At 45.2% G+C, this 16,064-nt stretch overlaps 1 protein-coding gene across 1 annotated transcript; it reads left to right on the plus strand.

The window, feature by feature from the left end:
* Positions 1 to 5,873: 5,873 nt before the first annotated feature.
* LOC133346470 (collectin-10-like) lies at positions 5,874 to 15,372 on the plus strand. The gene is made up of 6 exons (XM_061558082.1): positions 5,874 to 5,927; positions 7,848 to 7,982; positions 9,916 to 10,014; positions 12,281 to 12,370; positions 13,334 to 13,420; positions 14,917 to 15,372. Exons 1-6 carry the CDS (start codon positions 5,921 to 5,923, stop codon positions 15,279 to 15,281), a joined length of 783 nt encoding a protein of 260 aa, XP_061414066.1. The 5' UTR covers positions 5,874 to 5,920; the 3' UTR covers positions 15,282 to 15,372.
* The last annotated feature ends 692 nt before the right edge of the window (positions 15,373 to 16,064 follow it).

Consider the following 16,064-nt stretch of genomic DNA (forward strand, 5'->3'; position numbering starts at 1 on the left):
GGGAGGGGGAGGGGAGGGTGAGGGGAGGGGGGCGGGTGAGGGGATGAGGGGGTGGGGGGGAGGTGGGGGATGAGGGGGGCGGGTGAGGGGATGAGGGGGAGGGGAGGTGGGGGATGGGGGGGAGGTGGAGGATGGGGGGGAGGGGAGGTGGGGGATGGGGGGGAGGGGAGGTGGGGGATGGGGGGGAGGGGAGGTGGGGGAGGGAGGGGAGGGGAGGTGGGGGAGGGAGGGGAGGGGAGGTGGGGGAGGGAGGGGATTGGCGGGGAGAAAGGGGAGGTGGGGGCGAGTAGGGGAGGAGAGGGAGGGGAGGTGGGGGATGAGGGGGAGGGAGGTGAGGTGGGGGATGAGGGGGAGGGAGGGGAGGTGGGGAGGGAGGGAGGGAGGTGGGGGATGGGGGGGAGGTGGGGGAGGGAGGGGATTGGAGGGGAGGGAGGTGGGGGCGGGTAGGGGAGGAGAGGGAGGGGAGGTGGGGAGGGAAGGAGGGAGGGAGGGGAGGTGGGGGATGAGGGGGAGGGAGGGGAGGTGGGGTCGGGAGAGAAAAGCGCGCGGTTGTTTACGGTGGCGCGAGGCGGGGGCCGCGCGAGGAACCGTGACGTCACGACCCCTCCCACTCCGCCCACCCTCCACTTTCTCACCCCAACAGCCCCCACCACTCCTTCCCAGGCCCCGCCTAGTCTCACCCCCACAGCCCCCACCCCTTCCCAGCCCCCACCCAGTCTGACTCCCACAGCCCCCACCCTTTCCCAAGCCCCGCCCAGTCTCACCCCCAACATCCCCCCGCCCCTTCCCAGCCCCCACCCAGTCTCCCCCCACAGCCCCCACCCAGTCTCACCCCTACAGCCCCCACCCAGTCTCACCCCACAGCCCCGCCCCTACTCACCCACAGCCCGCCCCTACTCACCCACAGCCCCACCCAGTCTCACCCCACAGCCCCGCCCATACTCACCCCACAGCCCTGCCCTAGATATGTATTTAGCATAAACACATTTTCTCGAGATAATCCAATGAGTGACATGGAGCAAAGGGTACTCGTCCAGAGAGAGGTCGTGACACATTCATAACAAACACCGAATGGCACGCAAGATTATATCTTCTTCAGTTTTAACACGTAGGATAATGTATTATGGATAATGTTTTTTTTGTATTCTCAACTGCACACAATTTAAACAAACAAAAAAAATGTGTAAACACGTTTTAAAATCTACAACATATAAGGTGCCATTTTACGCATGCCATCAGACGCACCAAACAATTTTTCTTCAACAGCCCATCTTAGACAAAACAATGGGTTCCGTTAATAAAATAAAATTGTCCACGTGGAGAGGACAGCGAGTAAGCATGCCAAGGTTGCGCCAACGTTGGTTCAGAGGTTCCAAGCTCATGCCAACGTTGGCATGCGGTTGCAACCGTTGAATGACGCTGTCTTCCCGAGAGACCTGTTCTTCACCTGAGGACGGCTGCTTGCGTTGTGGCCGAAACGTCGTGATAATTATTTTATTATGTTTTATTTTTATTATTTTATTATTTCCCTTCTACGTGACTTTACCGAAAGAACCAAGAAGATGAACCGTTGAATGGTCAGTTTATCTGGGGTTGTCTTCGCGTCTATTTTAATTGTTTTCTGTATAACGACGCCGATTATATTATTATTGATTCCAACGATGGTGGAATTTTGTGGTGATGCTGCCCGCTGCTGCGTTGGCAAGTGGCGCAAGAGCAAAAAAATAGAGAAACAAACACACAAAATACGTCACGTGTCCATCGCGAAACTGATATTTAGTGCTGCTCAACAAGCATACACACCGCAACAAACTTTGTGGTCTAACCGCTAAAACATATACATAAAATCACAACCGCTTAAATATAAGAAATAGAAATGTCATCAAATGAAGTACTGTTCATCTAGAAGTCACTGAGTTTGCCTCAACAAAATATATGCTTTTGATTTAAAGGTTTCGTGACTGCAAGGATTCATATTCTTGGTTCTTTCGGTAAAGTCACGTATAAGGGCAACAATAAAATAATAAAAATATAAAACAATACAATTCTCACGATGTTTCGACTGCAACGCAAGCAATCATCATCAGGTGTGAAAAACACAGCAATAATTTTTTTTAAAAAGTGGCGGTTTTTTAACGTCAGCACCACGGACAGCTGTGTTTTTCACACCTGATGATGATTGCTTGTGTTGCAGTCGAAACGTCGTGAGAATTGTATTGTTTTATACTTTTATTATTTTATTGTTTCCTCTTCTACGTGACTTTACCGAAAGAACCAAAAATATATAAAAATTTATGATGTAGATTGGAAACCGAGTAGGTTGGTCAACGTTTGTTTTACATTCCCGTTACATGGTGGGAAAAAGTGCCACATTTCGTTTTTGGGTTTTTTAAGTCCTTAGAATCAAAATTATTCGTCAAATACAGAGTCTCGTGACTGCTTCACTCGTACGTACGTATGTTGAACTTCTTTCGCGCCGTACGTAGCCAACCGCGCCAATCAGAGGTGGAAGGACGCTAAACACAAGAAGCCATTCTAAAGAAATGAGCTTTCAATCTATATTAACTTACTCGTTCAAGTTTCAAGTTTATTTATTAGGTATAGCCCTCTTCTTGGTTCTTTCGGTAAAGTCACGTAGAAGGGAAGTAATAAAATAATAAAAATAAAACATAATAAAACATAATATTATAATATTTTATTATGTTTTATTTTTATTATTTTATTATTTCCCTCCTACGTGACTTCACCGAAAGAACCAAGAAGATAGGTATAGCCCTGTGAGCCATTCGGCTCTTGAATCGGGTGCAACCGCAACAAACAAAAAACAAAAACATTAACAAGAGTACATCTTATAGTGACTATGTGCAAACAGATAATCCAAGAAAAGACAGCAAAATATTGCAGAAAAAGCACCGTGCACCAACGCTGTGTGCAAAAATCACAGTGGGATGCAAGTCAAACAACAACAACTATCTTCTTGGTTATTTCGGTAAAGTCACGTAGAAGGGAAGTAATAAAATAAAAAAAAACATAATAAAATAATGCTCACGACGTTTCGGCCACAACGCAAGCAGCCGTCGGGGAGACAGCGTCTGAAAGACAGACCTGGTTTTCACCTGAGGACGGCTGCTTGCGTTGTGACCGAAACGTCGTGAGAATTATTTTATTATGTTTATTTTTTTTATTTTATTACTTCCCTTCTACGTGACTTTACCGAAAGAACCAAGAAGATGAATCCCTGCAGTCACGAAAGCTTTAAATAGAAACAACAACTATTATATAAATGCGCTGTATTAAATCGGTATTCTTCATTTCAAGACCCCGGTGGCCACTGTCGGGCTCCCTGGTGGCCTTTAGTGCGGCTCCTGGCGTGCAACCTCCTGACAATACACAAATGTGACCCCCCCCTCCCCATCATCACCGTGCTGTCAAACCCCCACTGGTTTAAAATGTGTGACGGTTCCTCAGACTGATGACGTCTTATCGACGGAAGTGGGCCCCCTCTGAAAATTAGTGAAGAACACTGCATTAGGCCGAAGGCACCATTTTAATCTGAATATACAAAGAGCAACTAAGTGATACACTTCATACTGGTAGGAACCTCCTGGTTACACCAGCCCACAGGGGATTATTGTGTCCGTCCGTCCGTCGTGCATCCAAAAATGGGAGGGGTGGGGCTGGATGGAGAGGGGAGGGTGGGGAGGGGCTGGGTGGGGAGGGAGGGGCTGGGTGGGGAGGGGAGGGTGGGGAGGGGCTGAGTGGGGAGGGTGGGGCTGGGTGGAGAGGGGAGGGTGGGGAGGGGCTGGGTGGGGAGGGTGGGGAGGGGCTGGGTGGGAAGGGTGGGGAGGGGCTGGGTGGAGGGTGGGAGGGGTGGGGCTGGGTGGGGAGGGGCTGGTCACCCCGTGGTGCCCTTATAAAACTCAACGTTAAACTACTCACGCCGGCTTGTGCCCGCCCTCACAGTCGGGCATATTTGCGAAATACACCACGCCGCCGTTGACCCTGGCCATTGACCGAGCAACCCAACGTTCCTACCAACTCCCTCCACAGGAATGTGTTTTTTTTGCCATTGATGTTGGCCATTTGTTTATTTCAGTGTCCTTCTGGGATACTCGGCACAATTCTCCGTGAAAAAATAGCTGTGTAGCTCATCTGATTTCTCCAGTATAGTACATATTCTGAATTCAGGATTCCTCGCCTAAATTCTAAAATAAGAACCTGAGAGACCCACAGGCAAAATGTGGTACTTTTATCGATCCGGTCGTGTTAATTCTGCTAAGCCACTTGACTGTAGGATGAAGTTATTCATGATGAATTTAACTTTTGTTTGTTTGTTAGAAATACAGTAGAGTGCTGTATATCGTTAACAAATTTGTATCCGTCACGCACCACAGGAAGGGAACGGAAACAAGTATAACCCGTAAAAACAAAGTTTTTCACTCTAAATCCTTTATATGCGTGGCGGCTAGAGTCCTCTCGTCCTCTGGCTTGAGATGGCTGCTACCTATGGGTCAGATGATTCCCTGCCACCATTAAGCAAATGGTAATTAAATATAATTTATTTTTTCCTAAAAAGTGTAAAATTTTGGGGAAAAAATTTCACGAAAATAAATTGTCACGCACAACGAGTCTGTGTGGAAAATGTCAGCTCGATTGCATCACGGGAAGTGGGTTAAAAAACGACCGAAAGATTTGCACGGTCCTAAGCAAGCAAGCAAGTGAACTTAATATAAAGGATTTAATAAGTATAACCAGTAAAAACAAAGTTTTTCACTATAAATCCTTTATATGCGTGGCGGCTAGAGTCCTCTCGTCCTCTGGCTTGAGATGGCTGCCACCTATGGGTCAGATGATTGTCTGCCAGTATTAAGCAATTGGTAATTAAATATTTAATTTGTTTTCCCTAAACAGTGTAAAATTTTGGAAAAAAATTTTCACGAACATTAATTGTCTCGCACAACGAGTCTGTGTGCAAAACGTCAGCTCGATTGGATCACGGGAAGTGGGTTAAAAAACGACCGAAAGATTTGCACGGTCATAAGCAAGCAAGCAAGCACGCAAGCAAGCGAACTTAATATAAAGGATTTAAAAAATTAACCCGTAAAAACAGAGTTTTTCACTATAAATCCTTTATATGCGTGGCGGCTAGAGTCCTCTCGTCCTCTGGCTTGAGATGGCTGCCACCTATGGGTCAGATGATTGAATGGCAGCATTAAGCAATTGGTAATTAAATATAATATTTTTTCCTAAAAAGTGTAAAGTTTTGGACAAAACATTTTACGAAAATAAATTGTCACGCACAACGAGTCTGTGTGCAAAATGTCAGTTCGATTGGATCACGGGAAGTGGGTTAAAAAACGACCGAAAGATTTGCACGGTCCTAAGCAAGCAATCAAGGGAACTTAATATAAATGATTTAAAAAGTGAAATAATGGTAATTGAGCGGAAAATCATGGAAACGAGACAGTGAAACGAAAAGCAAACGGTGAGGAGAGATGAGAATGGGAAGAAACAAGCCGCATCAGGGCCTCGATGCTGCCAAGTGGAGCAGCGTCTGTGTGTGTTGACCACACACACATACGCCACGTGATGTACGGGAGGCTCAAACTGTTTCAGATAACAGAAGAAAGCGTGTTTATGACCACAATCGTACACATTTTTGCCTCTGTCTGTGTCAGCACAGTGCAGAAATATGTGAACTTCCCGTATCTCAAAACACTTCCCCTTAACTCTCTGCCTTTCTTCATTACCAAGAAAAGCTTGCCAACAAGTTGCCGAGTAATATGTATATATATAATTGTAAGTGTGCCGAGTTTCAGATATATGCATCGTGTGCAGCACTAGAATATCATTTGCGCGACTTCCATCTCACCACGCGACATCATCGACGTCGATATCCTCGGATTTCCCTGTCAGCACGATGCTGGGTACGTTCATGGTCATACACACACCAACGTGAATATTCTTGGTTCTTTCGGTAAAGTCACGTAGATAGAAAAAAATAAGAGAAAATAAAATTAAAATAAAAATGACGACTTTTCGATCACGACACAAGCGATCGATTTTCCTCCTGACGACGATCGCTTGTGTTGTGATCGAAACGTCATAGTTTTAAAAAAATATGTACTTTTATTTTTTCTATCTACATGACTTCACCGAAAGAACCAAGAATATGAATTCCTGCAGTCACGAAAGTTTGAAGTCAAAACCAACGTGTGTCTTTCGTCATTTCCAATTTTGCCCTAAAAGAAAACAGAGATATATACAATAGGTGACGTTTCCAGCAATGGCCACTATTCATAGCAAGTCTGCTTAAGAGCAAATGCGCTATGAATCATGGCCATTCTTTATGGAACGTGTGCTATTATGAAAAAGGGCCATTGCCAGAAACGTTACTTACGATATATATTTAAGGCCACGCGTGTTATTGACTCACCTGAAGACGGATGCTTGTGTTGCGCCCGAAACGTCGTGATTTAATTTATTTTATTTTATACCTACGTGACTTTACCGAAAGAACCAAATAATATTGACGAACGTGTTGATTTAGTTGTTGCCGTTAATTGTGATCATGTAGCACTGCCAATGCATCACTGTCGAACAAAGCCGGTGGTCACCACATCGCCTGGCACTTTCAGATGCGCGTTTGCGGCCGTCTGTAATGCTCGTCCTTCCGACGTTAGAAAGCTACCGGAGCTTTGCACTTTGAAATAATCGAGATTGAAAACTCATTTCATGGGAACTGCTTGTTTGTGTGTTAGTTTGTTGTCCATTCCCCCCGATTGGCATCGTTGGCTACGTACGGTGCGAAAGAAGTTCAACAACATACAAACCAAAATAAGTCATGTTCAGAATCATTTTTGCCAGCTTTGTTGCGATATGATACACTTCGCCAATGTAAACTCAATGGACTGTGATGGCGTTCACATTATAATATTGTATCGGTTATGATTAAATGTCGTTATGGTTTGTGGCACGATTAACTTAATTATGTGTTTCACAATAGATTTATTGAAATAGGCCGCGAAATTATCCGGCCAAATGTTGTTGTTGTGTAACCCTCCACAAACCCGACACAGCCAAATAAATGTAATTGTCACTCGTGCAAGCGTTTAAACTATGCACCAGTCATCATCGTTTCAGCTCAACTCACCCGTAAAGTTAGTGAACAAAGTCTCACAACTAAACTTAGCAGCAATCACATACGTCGCGACGTATGGCTTGTAACCACGTCAAACATCTTCAGAGCAAGAGCCAGAAAGTCGGAATAAGTACAAATTATACTTGGCATGTTTATTTGCATTTTACTTTGTGCTCTTCTATGCGACGAATATGAACAGGAACTGCCGATCACATCAGCCTGTCATGTGTCGTTTTCATCATTGCATCGCATCACGAAAGTATTATATCACGATATTTGTTTAGACTGGAGGAATCCGATGATCTATAAAGCTTTTTTTCACAGATGTCCAGTAGGGGGAGGGTCGGCAAGCTACAACAACAAATAAAAAAAACGATAGGAGTGCCACAGAGCCGTCCCTAGGGTATAGCGAATCTGGGGGGACTGCCCCGAGCCCCGTGCTTTGGGGGGCGTGGTACGCTTCTACATCACAGTGTCAGATGAAATACTTCCAATTTAGTTTGAAGGCATCTGGGGTGGGGGGGGCACGGTGGGGTTTTCCCCGGGCCTCACACCCCCCCTAAGGACAGCCCTGGGAGTGCAACATAGAGAAAAGGTAAGTCACTACAAATAAATAAATCTAAATAAACTATATAAGTACAAATTGCGTAAGTACATATCTGAGCAATTCTACAGGATGTGGTGTGTGTGTGTGTGTTTTCCACAGGCAATGAGCAGCAGCAGCAGCTTGCAGGCGCGGGGCATTCATCGCAAAATCGTCTCTGCTCCAATCTGACCACCGTGTCTCTATTTGCCATGAACATCACCATCGCCGTGACCTTGATGATCAGCGTCCTCTACAGTAAGTGTCCATCAGACGGGTAGGTGCAGGACTAAATTACCTGCAGCGGGAAAATTGTGTTGGTGATGCTGCTGCTGCTGCGTTCAATGCACAAGCACACATTATCAACAAACAAACTGAATATAGTTTAACACGTAGGCTTTCGCGACCAATGTTATTCATAATCAACGATTTTTGGGTTTAGATCGCGTTTATTTATAAATGTGTCGTAACCCTCCACCACCCGACACGGCCAATCAGTAAAAATGTGTCACGTTGACAAAGACAAATAGTTCACTGCTTTAGTTCAACGTGACACATTTTTACTGATTGGCCGTGTCGGGTGGTGGAGGGTTACGACACATTTATAAATAAACGCGATCTAAACCCAAAAATCGTTGATTATGAAAACTGAATATACATTTTGATTTAAAGCTTTCGTGACTGCAGGGATTCATATTCTTGGTTCTTTCGGTAAAGTCACGTAGAAGGGAAATAATAAAATAATAAAAAATATAAATCAAGATATTTTATTTTATTATTTCCCTTCTACGTGACTTTACCGAAAGAACCAAGAATATGAACCGAATGCATTGGTTATAGAGGTTTCTTTGGATTAGATCGCGTAAATATCTAAAAATATCCATGAAAATAAAATGAGCCACCATATTAATGACGCACCACATTTCAACATATTGATGATAAGATTCTGAAGGATCTTCTATTGGTGGTGGCACAGTGGTGTCGCACTCACGCCTCGCAGCAAGAAGGCCCTGGGTTCGATTCCCGACCGGGGCACAATTTCTGCGTGGAGTTTGTAGGTTCTACCCTGGCGTTGGGTTCCCTCTGGGTCCTACGGTTTAACCCCCATGACGAAACACACACAACCAATAACATGTAATTGGCATTGACCAACAACATTCAAATGCTACAAAAAAATTACCTGCAAATTTACTCAATGGGATGACGCATTGTAAATACCTGGCAACACCCTCCTGAAATTAAGGCTTGAGACTCAGCAATGCTTTCCTGGGTAAACAATTGCATCAATCATAGCTACACAGAATTGACATGTTTGTGTATGTTGGGGAGCGGTAGTGTAGCAGTTGGCTCGCTATGCTATAAACCCGGCAGCCCGAGTACAATTCCTGCTCACGGCGAACACCAGCGACGATTATCTGAACCGGTCCTGGGCCTCCCCTAGGTCGCCTCAGCCTCAAATGAGTACCTGGTGCGGTGTGTAAACATCACCAATGGGGAGACAAGGGCGGTCGGGCGTGGTGCTGGCCACCTAACCCCTCGTGTGCTGTGCTGGCCTTCATAGGTGCTGGCTAACAGCACTTGCCCCACCAGTCTGTAAAGGCTATACGGGGGATCTTTGCCTTTGTATGTTGAACCTCTTTCGCACCGTACATAGCCAACCGTGCTAATCGGAGGTGCGGCGGAAGGAACACAAAAAGCAGTTCTAAAGAAATTCGTTTTAAATTCAGACGTACTGTAAGCCGCTCAGGCCAAAGATCATTAAATCCTTTATATTAAGTTCACTTGCTTGCTTGCTTGCGCGCTTACGACCGTGCAAATCTTTCGGTCGTTTTTTAACCCACTTCCCGTGATCCAATCGAGCTGACATTTTGCACACAGACTCGTTGTGCGTGACAATTAATGTTCGTGAAAAAATTTTTTTCCAAAATTTTACACTTTTTAGGACAAAAATATTATATTTAATTACCAATTGCTTAATGGTGGCAGGCAATCATCTGACCCATAGGTGGCAGCCATCTCAAGCCAGAGGACGAGAGGACTCTCGCCGCCACGCATATAAATGGTTTATAGTGAAAAACTTTGTTTTTACGGGTTAATTTTTTTTCCCTTCTTATTCTTATTCAAACCGGGTGTTAAAATCGTGGCACAGTACGGATATTATAATACAGTAAGAATTTAATTTTTCTTTCAGATTTCCACGCAATTCAATACAGCGCCACCACTTCCACAGAAGAAGGGATGTTGATCGTGGATCATCTGGATGTTTTAAATGAAGATTTGGTGAAAATGGGTGAGTCCACGTATTACCCAGATTCCAAAGAACACAGGATGAGATGTTACTATCCTTTGTGCAAGCACTTCCAAGAGTTCATGAACAGTGAGCCTGGTGAAATTTGGGGAGCGCATCGTCCGTAATGACCCTTTGGTTCCTAGGGTGTTTCGGCCTTTCATACTATACACCCTCCCCAAAGGCGGCCAGCGACAGAGTGATCAATCCTACGCTTGCGTCCCATTCCCAATTAGTCATAGGAGTTGCCTTGTTGTTGGTAGCCAACATCCCATGGGACTATGCATGGCAGGGGCGTCCTCCTCCCTGAGTCAAGCATTGTTGACTGCATACCTCCTGGCCCTCTCACTTTGGGGCCCAGCTGGGGTCTTTCCTCTTCATCCAGAGCCACTGACTGCTGCCTTCTGCCGCCTCCGATACAGCTTTGATTGCCGAACGCTGGCTCTGGCCCTTAATTCCCAGGTCTCTAAGCAGTCTGGTTGTAGATGTTGCCACAAAACCTCTGCAGCCCACCTCCACTGGTCGGACTTCTGTGTTCCAGCCATGATGCCGTGCTTCGGCAGCTAGATCGGCATAGCGCAGATGTTTTCGCTCATAAGCCTCATCTACTGAGTCCTCCCAGGGTACTGTGAGCTCAATGATGAAGACCTTCTTGAGCGAACGGGACCAGAACACCACGTCAGGTCTTAGGGTGGTGGTTGCGATCTCCGGAGGAAACACAAGTTGCCGGCCAATGTCAGCTAGCATTTTCCAGTCGCGGGCCAAGCGCAGCTGGTCTCGCTCTATTGGTGTAGAGCCGCTCTTCGGTGGTTTAGCCCCTTCGCGGACAAAGGTCGTCCGTAAGGGGTGTGATGCTGCTGGGGGTGGTAGGGAGTTGGTGGCAGCTCGCTTGTCCTCCAGGGCGGACGCAAGGTTTTTAAGGACTTGGTTGTGACGCCAAGTGTAGCGTCCTTGGGTGAGGCTTGTTTTACACCCTGTGAGAATGTGCCTGAGGTTGGCTGGCATGGAACATGCATCGGAGAAAGAGATGTGGTTTGCAAGGCAGTTCCTGCACGTAAACAAAAAGCTCACACTTGAAGTTTGGTTCTGCAATTCATTGGGCTCAATTCCACCTCTGAGTATTCAAACTATCACTTTGATTGCCGTGTCTCTCTCTCTCTGATAAGCTATAATATGAATACATATAATTTATTGGAAACAAATGATGTAATAAATCATTTCTATTTATAGAGACATTGTATTTATTATTAAATGAATCGATAATACCCATCAGTTTGTTATTATAAATAAATATAAGCGTAAGAAAATATTATGATTTTGAATAGACCTTATTGGGAAAATGACCCTTTCATTGTACTAAAAGATGTTGAGTCGCTCCCCGTTTACTGTCTGTGTACGCTCTTTATTTTTTTTTATTTCACCTCAACACTAAACTACCCAGCCGGGTACGGGTACCCGTTTGCGAATTTGGTGCGGCCGGGTATGGGTAGGCCGTGAGTCACTGGTGAGTAACCGTTTGTCACTCATTTCGGGTAGGGTACGGGTACGGGTAGGGAACGGGTACCTGTACCCGACCGTGTACGGGTACCCATTTGCGACCCTGGTGCGGCCGGGTCTTTCCGTGCGGCCGGGTCTTTCCGACAAACCTGTTCTTCACCTGAGGACGGCTGCTTGCGTTGTGACCGAAACGTCGTGAGAATTGTATTATTTTATTATGTTTTATTTTTATTATTTTATTATCTCCCTTCTACGTGACTTTACCGAAAGAACCAAGAAGATGAATCCCTGCAGTCACGAAAGCTTTAAATCGAAATCACCCCCTTTGTTTTCCTGAAAACAGGCGTGGTTCGATCTTGATTTGAAGCTTTCGTGACTGCAGGAATCCATACTCTTTGGTTCGTAAAGTCACGTGGGTAGAAATAAAATAAAACAAATCACAACGTTGCGATCGCAACAGCGCTTGTGTTGCGATCGAAACGTCGGACGTCGTGCCGAGCGGCGAGCGCTATAAGCAAGCCCAGAACACACGTTCGTTAGTTTGGGTCGTTGAGAACCACGTGTTTCAGGAAGATGATTCACTGGCGAAGTTTGTTACCCTTGCCCTCCGCACCTCCGATTAGCGAGGTTGGCTACGTACGGTGCGGTGCGAAAGAAGTTCAACATGCAATGCATGCGGTACATACATTCCGCCACTGGTTGAGATGCGCCTGTGTTTTACATCGCTCTGTCGAAATCTCGATTTCTCTCTCTCTTGTATTACAAATCCCAGGTGATCGCCTGGACAAGAAGATCGATTCGAACATGTCTGTCATGAAGCAGGAGATGAAAAATGATCTGCTCAAATTGTCTGAAAAGATTGGTGAGAAAGCGTAATTCTTATACGTCACTAATAAAAAAGATACATTTACATAATAAATGCTTGCACTCAACACGTCATTGCTGATAAAACCAACTAGCAAGGGTTGTCACGTAAACAGAACGTGGCCAATTCGTCACTCGTACAGCACTAACCGGTCAGTGTGTTGGAGTGTCCAAGCCACGACATTTACAATCTGAGTACGACGTTTCGCCAGTAATTCTCCGACGTGAGTTCGGTGCCTGGAGCGCGTGCTGTTTGTCACGACGGCGTTCAACGTGTCGCCGCACACGCTGGGACCCTTCCCGGAAGAGCGAAAGTGGAGATGCTCCCGGTGCGTGTCGGAGCCAAACCAAGGACGTCGTGCCGAGCGGCGAGCGCTATAAGCGAGCCCAGAGCACACGTAGGTTAGTTGGGGTCGTTGAGAACCACGTGTTTCAGAAAGGTGATTCTCTGGCGAAGTTTTTAAATCCTTTATATTAAGTTCACTTGCTTGCTTGCTTGCACGCTTACGACCGTGCAAATCTTTCGGTCGTTTTTTTAAACCCACTTCCCGTGATCCAATCGAGCTGAGATTTTGCACACAGACTCGTTGTGCGTGACAATTTATTTTCGTGAAAATTTTTTCCAAAATTTTCCACTTTTTAGGAAAAATTTTTTTTCATATTTAATTTAAAATACCAATGTGATAAAAATGAAACTCTTACTCAAGAAAAACAGAAATGAATAATAAAATAAAACCGATGCCACCCATATAAAGGATTTATAGTGAAAAACTTTGTTTTTACGGGTTATTTACCCTTGCCCTCCGCACATCCGATTAGCGGGGTTGGCTACGTACGGTGCGAAAGAAGTTCAACATGCAGTGCATGCGGTACATACATTCCGCCACTGGTTGAGATGCGCCTGTGCTTTACATCGCTCTGTCGAAATCTCAATCTCTCTCTCTTTTATTACAAATCCCAGATAATCGCCTGGACAAGATCGATTCGAACATGTCTGTCATGAAGCAGGAGATGAAAAATGATCTGCTCAAATTGTCTGAAAAGATTGGTGAGAAAGCGTAATTCTTATATGTCACTAATAAAAAATATACATTCACGTAATAAATGCTTGCACTCAACACGCCATTGCTAATAAACTGACCATACACCTCTTTCAATGAACATAGCCATTATTAGTACGATTCGAAATAGATGTTTGGGTCAGGCCACCGAATGAGCTGACCAAATCACGTGTCCACCACCCGACGCAACCAAAAACAATGATTAACAAAAATGTGTCACGAGGTGCACAAGCCTTTGCTGATCCACCAGTTATTGTTTCAGCTCACTCATCCGGTGGGGTTGCACAGCAAATCTTCACAACCAAATTCATCAGCAACGAGATATGCACGAGTCATGATACCGTACGGCAGAAGGTCCTCCTCCTGAGGATTTGCGACAGGTCTGCCATGTTGCCCGAGGATCAGACTTGTCCATGGGTGGAAAAAACCCGATTTTTCCAGCGGCAGGCATCGGGTTTTTTCTTTAATACAATTAAACCCGATTTCGGGGAATTAAAACCTGGTTTAATGAATAGAAACTCTGATCCAAGGCTTAGGCTGCTTCCTCGTCGGTGCTGCTATCGTACTCGGGGGGGCCGTCGGGCACGGGGTAGTTGTAGAATGCGGCGGGCAGGTTGGTCTTGATGAACACGAGCTTCTCCTCCACAATCGTGGGCGCCAGTGAGTTCCTTAGCTTGGAATGGATGAAGCCCATCGTTGGCGAAGTTGGCGAAGTGCGGTTCTGCAATTAGAACCAATGAAACCGGATTTCTCCCAATCTCAGATGATCGGGTTTAATATAAAAAGACAATTAAACCCGATTGTAAAACACCCGACTGTGCCACCCTTGGACTTGTCACGGATATGCTGAGCGGCTGATGCTTCACCGTCCACGTTGGTGGAGTTGCCAACAGGCCACGAACATTGCCAGTGCTGTTCATACTGGACACCGGTGGTGTCTCAGTGTCACCTTACTGGCAAGCTTCACGCCTTTGTGAGAGAAAACAAATCCCCCCATAACAGACTATTGAGGCAAATGCTATTTGGGAGCACCTTTGAAGGCCAACACGGCACACGAGGGAGTGGTTTGGCAAGCAGCACGCCCGCCTTTATCTCAACAGTGCCGATGTTTACACAGCACATCAGGTACACGTTTAAGGCTGAGTGGACCTCGAGGATGACCAGGATGTTAGACAGGAGCGGGAATCAAACTTGGGTCTCTGGGTTTGCAGCTCGTTCAGAGTGCAGTGCGTAACCACTACATCACTTTTACACAGTCACGCACACACACAATACCTAACCAACCCTTGTGTTTTTTTTTTCTTCTAATAAGTAACACGATATTTGATTTAACTTCATCGCTGCCACTCCTCAGTAAACATGGAACGTCGGGGTCAATGTTGAGCCAAACCAGGGTCCACATGCCGTGGGGCATGCCCTAAGAAATGCAACAAGTAACATCTTCCTCCACCTAACACCAGAACCATGCTTCTTCCCTGGACAGAATATATTCTGCACATTGTCTATTGGCCGGTGTATGAGAAGAAGACTTTTGAGATGGCACGTGCTCATTGCAAAAAGTATGGCGGAGACTTAGCCATGCCAACGTCCAGCATCCTGAACAAACGATTACACAACTACATTTGTAACGACACGATGTTTATTGGGATGAATAACATTACAAATGAAAAAATATTCCGGTATGTAAATGAGACTCCACTGGGTAACTACACAAACTGGAAATCGGGTGAACCTAACGCATACAATGGTAAGGAAGAATGTGTTGAAATGCGAACTGACGGACTTTGGAATGATGTACCATGTACTTGGGGTTTACAATTCCTCTGTCAGAAGTTTAAAAAAGATTAACCCGTAAAAACAAAGTTTTTCACTATAAATCCTTTATATGCGTGGCGGCTAGAGTCCTCTCGTCCTCTGGCTTGAGATGGCTGCCACCTATGGGTCAGATGATTGCCTGCCACCATTAAGCAATTGGTAATTAAATATAACTTATTTTTTCCTAAAAAGTGTAAAATTTAGGAAAAAATTTTTTCACGAAAATAAATTGTCACGCACAACGAGTCTGTGTGCAAAATGTCAGCTCGATTGGATCACGGGAAGTGGGTTAAAAAACGCCCGAAAGATTTGCACGGTCGTAAGCGCGCAAGCAAGCAAATGAACTTAATATAAAGGATTTAAAAGTAACTGCACTTGGATTATAATTTAAGATTTTTGTTAACCCGATGGGTTACTATTTTGGTGGACCTCAAAAACCCGCGGTATAGGGGCGGAGGATTATGTATTGTATCATTTTTACTGTCGTTTTTTTTTCATTTGTTGAAGCTGTTTTGAAAGAATGATACAGCAGTGGCGTTTTTTTAAAAGCATATCTGAAGATTTTCAGGTTGTTTTTTTATTGAAGGTACGTAAATGTAACTATTTGTTTTTTTTATTTCACCAGGTAAGGCCCACTTAGCTATGTAGCAGTTTTTTTCTCCAAAACCGACCTGACCACGAATGATAAGCTCAACGAAAGTGGCTTATCACGTTGGAATGTATAGCAGCAACCAAATACTCTTAACGCATTTTATCTAAAATATACATGTTAGGGGGTGTGCCCTCTAGGATAAGCTTTGGGGCCGTCCATAAATG

Source organism: Lethenteron reissneri, chromosome 3 (assembly GCF_015708825.2).
Source record: "Lethenteron reissneri isolate LAM-NWPU_2019-01 chromosome 3, ASM1570882v1, whole genome shotgun sequence".
Classification (NCBI taxonomy): Eukaryota; Metazoa; Chordata; class Hyperoartia; order Petromyzontiformes; family Petromyzontidae; genus Lethenteron; species Lethenteron reissneri.